At 42.1% G+C, this 9878-nt stretch overlaps 2 protein-coding genes and 1 long non-coding RNA gene across 3 annotated transcripts; all 3 read left to right on the plus strand.

The window, feature by feature from the left end:
* The first annotated feature begins 610 nt into the window (after window positions 1-610).
* On the plus strand, window positions 611-3677 carry LOC110681144. The gene is made up of 2 exons (XM_021856914.1): window positions 611-838; window positions 3489-3677. Exons 1-2 carry the CDS (start codon window positions 686-688, stop codon window positions 3675-3677), a joined length of 342 nt encoding a protein of 113 aa, XP_021712606.1. The 5' UTR covers window positions 611-685.
* Window positions 3678-4344: 667 nt separating this feature from the next.
* LOC110681146 lies at window positions 4345-4753 on the plus strand. Its single transcript, XR_002503105.1, has 2 exons — window positions 4345-4381; window positions 4631-4753. It is a non-coding gene; the product is annotated as an uncharacterized LOC110681146 (long non-coding RNA).
* A 1911-nt stretch (window positions 4754-6664) lies between these two features.
* LOC110681145 (zinc finger protein 624-like) lies at window positions 6665-7504 on the plus strand. The gene has a single exon (XM_021856915.1). The coding sequence runs from the start codon at window positions 6665-6667 to the stop codon at window positions 7502-7504; it is 840 nt and encodes a 279-aa protein (XP_021712607.1).
* The last annotated feature ends 2374 nt before the right edge of the window (window positions 7505-9878 follow it).

Genomic DNA, 9878 nt, shown 5'->3' on the forward strand with positions numbered 1-9878 from the left:
CTACGAGGGCTTGTCCGTGACCTAGCCGCTTCCTCTACGCGCTGCCTGCTGTTGTTGTAGTCGATACTGTAGCGAACCGCCAGGTGGTCGCTGTGAGTGTAGGCATTGTCTACCCTCCAGTTCGAACTACTCGTTAGGCCAGGACTACAAAAAGTAACGTCGATAATCGACTCCGCTCCGTTTCGGCTGAAGGTACTTTTGGTACCAACATTAGCCAGATCGACATCTAGCACGGCCAGTGCCTCTAGCAGGATTTGACCTCGCTGGTTCGTGATGCGGCTTCCCCATTCCACGGCCCAGGCATTGAAGTCACCCGCTATTACTACTGGCCTTCGCCCTGTCAACACGGTCGTCATGCAGTCCAGCATCCCTAAAAGTGTAGGCAGGACAAAGTGAGCACCCCAGTGGAAATAATTAGCAAGGCAAGATTTGTAAGACTTTTTTTTGAATGGAGTTTTTTAAATGGCCAAGCCTTTGTTGATCAGTCCACAAAAAGTTGTGGAGATAACAAGGTTGAGCATAGAGCACATATGGTATTGTGGAGTAATATAACATTTACGGACATTCTCGGCTAGGCATTGCATATACAAACCCCAAAGCTTATATAGAATCTTTTTCTTGTTTTCCAGGAGCCATTCAGGATGACGATGACATAGACATTAACTGTGCGGTTCGGGGCTGCGGAATGACGAAGGAGGAAAACCCATCGCTGTTATTCTTTTCCGTCCCACGAAATCCAAACGAGCGACGCAAGTGGCTGCTCCAAATTGGGATGCTGGAGAATGCCATTGAGGCAAACATGAACAACGTGTTGGCCGTTTGTGAATTGCATTTCGATGTAAGTTGATTTGAATCTCATCCTAGGGCTGGCAGCATGTGTCTTGGTCACTATTTTAATTCAAGCAGCAATCTGCGTTATAAAACCACTAAAATTTCTACCAGGAATTTGTCCATAAATTCCTCTATAGATTTTTCTGAGTATCCGACGCCATTACTTTCAGTTATTTCTGCAGGCATTACTCTGCAACGTTTCCCAGGACTTCTCAGAGTTTTTTCTCTATTTCTTCCACTGATATCTCTAGTAGTTACTTTAGCAGATTTCCCAACGATAAGTCCAGTTTTTCCAAGACAATCTTTTATGTTAATGCTAATAGGTGTGGGATTTTTCTTAAACGTTATTCACTTAGAATAATGTTTACGCCAATTTAACTGTGACAGTGTAGACTTTGAAATAGAATATTTCAGTGATTTTCATGAATTATTATTTATTTATATAAACTTCCAATGCACATCTTGTCAAATCATTTTAAGCAATCGATCCTTATTTTTTTACATGTTTTCCTAGTGGATTCGCCTTCTTCTGGTTGTTCTTGGAAGCATACTGTTGGTAATCACCATGCGCAAGCTGCGTACCAATTGTGTTACTATACCTTGTCTATACTATACTATACCAGTGCCAAATTTCTCCGATTTTTTTCAAACTAGTGAAATATTTTACTAACAGAATGTTACATACATGTTAAACCAAAGAAAAACAATCCAAATGCAACATATTTGTGATGGGCAGGCTTTATTTTGCTCATCTTGATCTGATAGATGGAGCGACCTCGTACGCTCACAACAATTATGAGTCAGCATTCGATGTTGGTTGAATAATCCGTGGCTGAGAGAGTGGAGAGAAACGTTGTTCTATCCAAACGCACATCTTCCATTTGACAGCTCTAGCTTACTGCGATGCTCTGCAAATACATCATCATTGCTTTTGGGATGAACTGAGGTTGGTTTCTCCCTGGGAGGGAGGCACAGATACTACACACGAAATATAGAACAACGTTTGTTTGAACTGCAAGATAACTCCAGCTTGCCAACTACAATCAAGGCAGGCTTGGGGAAAAACGCTAGTTTTCTTTTGTTGTGTATTTTCGATCTTTCCTGTCAAACATGCAAAAAGGGCCACAGTTTTCTATGCACTAAATATTCATTTTCATTGCAAAAAAGTAAAATGATGCGTTTTTCAATGCTTTATATTCAATTAGATTGAAAGGTGCTCACGTGACATTACTAGCATTAAGTGCATGAATTGATTTTCATTCGATTTTTGTCACTTTTGATGAAATGCGAAAATGTGTTTTAATCAGTTACGCGCTCTTTCCATGTTAGTCCAATGTTTGAGATCTGGGCTCACAGTGACAGTTCATTACAGCGGAATCCCGGCTCACTATGACGTACAGAAATTTTGTATTGGTTTCTCCCTTCCAGGTTTCTCCGTCAACGCAAGAGCATGATTTCGCTTTCCTCTTTGCCCTTTTGGGCAAAGAGCTACAAAGAGACAACTAAGAGCTGTCTGGAAATGCTTTTCCCCGAACTGAGAAATGGGAAAAATGCTCTGCCTCTAACTGAGAAAGGGAGAAAATAATCTCTTTCTCTTTTAAGCAGTGAGGTTGTCAAAACAAACTCTTTACCACTGTGGGAATGAAAATAAGTAAACACAAACGTGTAAACTCTTCATCCCGCAGAGCTCGTACGCTCAGTTTGTGTGTGTGGGTAAAATCGCTTCTCTTTTGTAGTTGATCATTGAAAGGGGGAGAAAGAGGATAAGTCAAGAAAAAGGAAGAAGCCTGGTGATGAGGCCTTCCTTAGCCGAGTGGTTAGAGTCCGCGGCTACAAAGCAAAGTCATGCTGAAGGTGTCTGGGTTCAATTCCCGGTCGGTCCAGGATCTTTTCGTATTGGAAATTTCCTTGACTTCCCTAGGTATATAGTATAATCGTACCTGCCACACGATATACGAATGCGAAAATGGCAACTTTGGCATAGAAAGCTCTTAGCTTAGCTTTAACTGAGGAAGTGCTCATAAGAACACTAAGCTGAGAAGCAGGCTCTGTTCCAGTGGGGACGTTAATGCCAATAAGAAGAAGATATTTGTGATGTTCAAAAATTGTTAAACAGTTAGAACACAATTTGAAAGTTGATGTTGATTGCTATCATTTTAAAACTTTTTCCCACCAAAACTCAAGATTACGATTGAAACACCTGTAGATTGTTGCTATGAAAAATCGAATTACGAGAAATGTTATGCGATTGATGGTATGAAAAAAAACGTGTTTTTGTTCAAAACATTTTGATTTTACATGTATATGTGGCAAAAACATAAGTTTGCAGCCATGTGATAAATTTACTAATTTATTATTTTAAATGAGAACTCCTACCTCCTGGTACCTGTTTAAATTAGTTTTGTTCTTTTGGTTTCCTTAAGGTTTCTTATTGGTTCCTGTTTGGTGTCTTTTTTCAAGCATGAGGCCAATAAAGTTCATATTTTTGAGACACTCTGTCGCTACCAACCCTAAGATATAGTTTTATAAAAGTTTAGGTAATTCTTTCAAACTATTTTATTCAAAATAAATTGAGCTTGACCAATTTGTGATCCTGCCAACTCAGACAACACTGCTTTTTAAAGAACGCATCCTAACACAATTGCTTATATTTTCAGCTAGCAAAAGATCTACTCAATTATGACGATGTAATTTCTATGGGAAGAACTGCTATGCTAAAGGAAAATGTAATGCCGAGCCGGAATGTCCCGGTAATATCAGGTCACAATCCGGCACACTACACTCACGAGTTTCCCCGACAACGACTCGTTCATGATGCAAGAAGAGCAGCCAGCACCGGTAGATGACGACGACGATGAGTCTTTGCTAGAGGAAATGGTCCAACGTAACGGCGAGGATAATCACGAAATGCCTGGATACCCTGCACACATGCAACCAAGTCCCAATAGAAGAGTTTTTGCATATTTGCCGTTCCTGTTTGAGCACTGATAAAACCAATCTTGTGTCCGCTTTCGATGATAGATTAGCAGAAATATTTCAACAGTTTACTAGCGTGAATATAAACGAACACGATGGCATTTCCACTATGATATGTGTTGGACTGTAAATCGAGACTGCTGGAGATTCACTTCTTCCGAGATACTTGCGTCACAAACACACAAATTTTTGATTCATCGCTATCAAAAAGTGCTACGGAATGGCGCAAGATGGCGCGCATAACGATCAAATCTCATCATACTGTTGGCTATGCTCCTCAAGTAATTCCGAGCGCTAGTAATTACAATCGTTTCGACATGGGTGCCGATGACCCGGAGGAACCTCCTGATGCCACAAAAAGAAGAAATGGAGGTACAAGTCCATAAACCTAGCAGACCCCGTGGTAGACCTTCCGAAGGTACCACCGACTCCACCCAAACCGCTTTCTCTCCGAAGCCCTTCGTTATCGAGAAAAAGAAGAAAACGCAAAAGATTGCCACCATGAAGAAACGCTTCAAGTGCCAATTTTGCCGAAAGGAATTACAACTCACGACCTGGATACGAAATGCATTTAGTAAGTATGGTCAAAGGTTTTGCTTAGAAAAAAGCCTACGTCCAGACGGAACTTCTTTTTGACTCCATTTCCACACCCCTTCTTAACATTAAGGATTTGTAACTTTGACAGAATTTCGATGTTTTCTTCAAAATTCAAAAAAAGTTTGAAAATCTAGTCTCCATATATTACCTGATTACTCCATTGATCTGAAGCCATTTTCGTGGCGTACAAGCACCACTCCATTGTTATGTATATACTATATTTCAGGCAACTCACAAGTACCATCAGCAGAGTGATTTCACCGAAGAGTGCAAACGGTGCGACATTCTGACGCGCAAGGGCGAAGTTCATCGTTGCTACAACGACATCCTGTACTGCTACGTGTGCGGAGGAAAGTATGGCAAGTGGGGCCACTGAAGCTCACCTGGCTAGTATAGTACATCGTATCAAAACGAAGCGGCGGGCCAGCTATGCTGGACTCAAAGAAATTTGGAATACGTAGGCTGGCAACCCAGGGTGACGCCTTGAAAGTGGTGAGTATGTTTGGTGGAAAACACTTTTTCTGTAACCTTCAAAAATTTGACTTGGCTTATCACAGTTTCGCAACTTCTTCTCACTCGATCATTTTTCTCCAATGTGGACGGTTCGCTTAGTTATTATGACTAGATAGGTGTCGTGGAGGGGCCTTCCTTAGCCGAGTGGTTAGAGTCCGCGGCTACAAAGCAAAGCCATGCTGAAGGTGTCTGGGTTCAATTCCCGGTCGGTCCAGGATCTTTTCGTAATGAAAATTTCCTTGACTTCCCTGGCATAGAGTATAATCGTACCTGCCACACGATATACGAATGCGAAAATGGCAACTTTGGCAAAGAAAGCTCTCAGTTAATAACTGTGGAAGTGCTCATTGTACAGGATAAATCTCTGAGAAGTCAAGCAGGTTCGACATCATCCGGTGTTCAAGCATAAAATCATGTTAATCAGGGTAAACATAGTCCTTGGGTTGCTACAAAATAACATTGCTCACAATCATCTTCAGAATATTAGATGCAGCAGAAAGGGCAATAACTCCTCTGTAGTTTCCTAGTTACTACCATTACGTTTTCATCCTTTTATGATTTGGAATCATTAGCTTAACCTAATCTCAGCCTAACTGATTATGTGGGCCACCTTAACAATCTCAGAAAATGGGAAGCTTTGCATCAGTTTTAATGGCTCTCAGTTAGATAACCATAATTCTACCTTACAATCATCACGGAGCTGAGTTCTGTAATTAACTGAAGCCATCGATCTTAAGGCATGCCTAAAATAGAAAAATGTGTAGAATTTGATGCTTTGAGACATAGAAATATCATGATTAAAAAAGAGTGCTTCGTAAAGTCCAAATCCAAGTTTTTTGTGTTTGGTTTCGAAGCTGAAAGTGGTTTGTGGCTGTTCAGTCTAGGATGGAAGATCAATTGGTGAGCTCGTTTCATGCTATTATTTTAAATGTTTACACGTTACATTACAATATACACTTTTTTTGACATCGATAGAAGTGTTATTTTTATGGGTTTTGTCCATTCGCTTCTATTTTTGTAATGAAAAAGCCTTGTTGTAGTTTGTCACTATAAGTGTGGACTTACTATACACTTTTTCAACGATTAATAGAAGACTCCTTGCTTTGACAACAATTAAGATGTACTTTCTGATAAAAATTGATGTCACACTAACAATCCTTCCCTTCCCCATTCACCGTAAGGACATGGTCGGCGTCGTTTTTGACTTTATAATGTTTGGAGTTCGATAAATTGTACATTGAGGATAGCAGGCTACTTCCAACCAAGAGTTGACTGCAGAGGATTAGCCCTGCCGAGGCTGGTCCCTTGTAACATTGTTTGAGTCGGGTAGGAGAAGCAGTTTGTCTAGGCTACTTCTGCTACATGTGAAGACACGAAGAAATACCGTATGGTGGTTCTGAGGAGATGAGGGTCTGAGGCCAATGGTAATGTCGGTGCACTCTGTACACCACTTGAGCAATGCAGCGAGAACTGTTCATGTACAGTGCATGGGCTGGTTTTAGTAGATAGTCGTTTGTGCGACATCAGTTCACTCCCTGAGTTACCTTCTCAGGGGCTCTGTTTTCAGATTTCCCATTTGTAAAAAACAAAAAAAAACATGAACATTACTTTTGGGTAATTGTTATATTCTTCCATCATATGGCAGAGGCTCTATGCAGCAAATAGAAATATAGGCATTCCATTTTTTTTTTTATTTCTAAAACCAACAATCATGTCATATCAACATTAAAAAATCAAAGTTGTACAAATGCTAACCGTATCATTGCATTTCTTGTCTCTTCCAAATCAGGCCTCCACAGCCCTAGCCGCACAACAGGAGGAATCTGAGGAGGAAGACGATGACTACGAACCACCGAGGCCGGAAGAGGATCCAGAGAAATCAGAAAGTTCTCGCAGTGCTACAAGCTCTCCTAACGACCATCAAAGCAAATGTAGCTTCTGTGGGGTTGGGTTCCTGTACAACTCAAGTCTGGAGATGCACATGAAAACGCACAGTCCAATTGAGCTGACACAGTGTAATGAATGTGATTCAAATTTTGAATCTTACCTGCAGCTGGAGTGCCATCATGATGAACACACCGACGAAGATCCTTTGCCCGAGGAACTCATATGCAGATTATGCGGCAAGCAGCTAACGCGCCAACAAACGCTACTGCTCCATCTACAGTACGTGCACAAAGACAAGAACGTGGTCCAGTGCAGCACGTGTCCAGAACTATGCGAAAACGCCCTTGAGTTGAGCAACCACTCGTGTCGTGGCCAGCGAAAGCAAACTGCTACGTCTTCGAAGGCCGCTACTAATGGCGATTTTGTAATTGTCAAACCAGAATCGATTCTCAAAGGGACATTGAGCGAGGACTCTAACTCGATGCCGGTTGGAATGCAAGGATCAGATGGAGCCGATCCGTTGCTTGGACTGGGCAACGAGGAGGTTATCGATCTGGACGACTCGGATGATGATGACGGCGATAGGCAGGAGAAAGACAAATATGATTGCTCGATTTGCGCCAAGCAATTCCCTAATGAGGACGTACTGGATCGCCACATGAAATTGGCACCGTATGATGAACGCTGCCAAGGCCAATGAAATTGGGAATACGAAAGTAAGTGTGAATACAGATTGTTTGTGTATTGTTTCGGGAAAACTGACACTCGGTTCACGGAAGTACTATACTATTGCACCACTATCATGAGAATTTTAGACCTATATATGTCAAATGCTATTCCATTATGTATTAGAGACTAATTTCATTTTGCTTGTAGTTCCTTTTCCAGAGCTTTGAATTGCCGCCGTGAAGTATCACAGCCCACATAGGTAAGCTATATGAAATTTTAATATTTATTTTCCTCGTATTTAAAAAAACATTATGACTATTTTAGTTTTACTTCGATTATTTCACATGATTTTGCCTTAAATACAAATTTTAAAGAATTAACAGAAGCATTACATTCTAGAAAGTACCTCTGTTCTCCCAAATCCCTCTATCAATTTATACCTATAATAATTTGAATTCTACATCTAGGGGGACAATTATGACGAATTATGACATTTTTCCTACGAATTATGACATTTTCCCTATTTGATGGAAATATCACCACATAATACTGTTAGAAGGGGTGGTAAATGACTGGATTAGGCGTACCATTGGTACTTCGAGTACCTGTAGGTATAAAATAGACCCATTTGTGGTCATACAATGTAAATTCGTACAGGAACAATCGGCATAGACCCAGGCATCGAAAACTGGTTAACGATTGGAAACTCGGATCATGGAACTGTAAGTATCTCAATTTCTGGTCGACGGTACATACGTATAGGGATGATTATACCATCTACCAGAGCTGCGGCAACAGACATGAGCTGGGCACAGCTTTTATCGTGATGGCGAAATGCAAAGGCGCGTGATTGGGTGGTGGCCAATTGACAACAGAATGTACAAGTTGATGATCAAAGGCCGTTTCTTCAATACTATCAGCATAATCAACGTGCACAGCCCTCACCTAGCAAGTGACGATGACAGATAAAGACGCTTTCTACGCGCAGCTGGAACGTGAATACGACGGCAGCCCAAGCCATGATGTCAAAATCGTTATCGGAGATCTCAACGCTCAGGTTGGCCAGGAGGTGAATTTAGACCGATTATAGGGAAGTTCAGCGCTCACCAGCTTACGAACGAAAACGGCCTTAGACTGATAGATTTCGCCCCTCCAAAAACATGGCCATCCAGCACAGCTTCCCGTATCGGTACACCTGGAGATCACCCCAACAGACTGAATCGGCAAATCGACCACGTTTTGATTGATGGAAGACACTTTTCGGACATTATCGACCTCAGAACTTACCGCGGCGCAAACATCGATTCGGACCACTACCTAGTGACACGGTAAAAAGAAGCAAGGTATTATACTCCGAAAAATGACATTTGGCAGTGACGTCATTCCTATCGCAAACTCGAACGAGTGCAAAAAGAAAGCAAGGCTTGCTCTCTTTTACTATCCTGTAAGCACAGACAAACAGACGTCACACTCTCATCATTGTCCATCGACCACCTTTTTAACGGTCGATTCAAAAATATGTTAGGTGGTAAATCCGCCACCCGCAGCGCTCGCTTCGTTTTTGTTCGTGTTTGACGTTTACACACTACCGCCATCTGGTTGGCCCATCGGCCAAACACGCTGATTTTAGCATTGGGCGTACATGTCCTCGTGACTATGATTTTGATCGAGATTTGTTCAAAGTGTTAAGTCTGTTTGTCTGTGCTGTAAGCCTCATGCTTGACGATAGGAATGACGACACATGTTTTGATTGAAAACCGTTGTTTACACGTGGGAATAGCCTACCTTGTTGAGTATACCGTGCTAGTGACGGTTAAAGTGCGCCAACGACTCTCTGTTGTGAACAACATTCGGTACCGACGCCCGCCACGGTACAATCTGGAACGACTCAAGCTACCCGATTACGCGCAAAGCCTTGAAGCAGCGTTGCCGGAAGAGGGAGAGCTCACCGAAGCTCCTCTTGAGGACTGCTGGAGTAGTCTCAATGCAGCCATTAACAACGCAGCGGAAGGTGCCATTGAGTTCGTGGAAGGAAATCGACGGAACGGATGGTTCGACGAGGAGTGTCAGACGGTTTTGGACGAGAAGAATGCAGCGCGGGCGATGATGCTGCAGCGAGGCACCCGTCAAAACGTGGAACGATACAAACAGAAGCGAAGATAGCAAACCCATCTATTCCGGGATAAAAAGCGCCGCCTGGAAGAGTTGAAGTGCGAAGAGATGGAGCAGCTTTATCGTTCTCAAGAAACAAGTAAGTTCTACAAGAAACTCAATGGATAGTGTACAGTGGTGTGGCATTATCGGACCGTTTGAAACACGCAAAGAACTTCGACAAGGCGATGGTCTTTCCTGCATCTGTTCAAATATTGCGCTAATGGTGTTTATGAAACGGGCGTGCTTCAACA

This window comes from Aedes aegypti, unplaced genomic scaffold (assembly GCF_002204515.2).
Source record: "Aedes aegypti strain LVP_AGWG unplaced genomic scaffold, AaegL5.0 Primary Assembly AGWG_AaegL5_hic_scaff_464_PBJ_arrow, whole genome shotgun sequence".
Taxonomy (NCBI): Eukaryota; Metazoa; Arthropoda; class Insecta; order Diptera; family Culicidae; genus Aedes; species Aedes aegypti.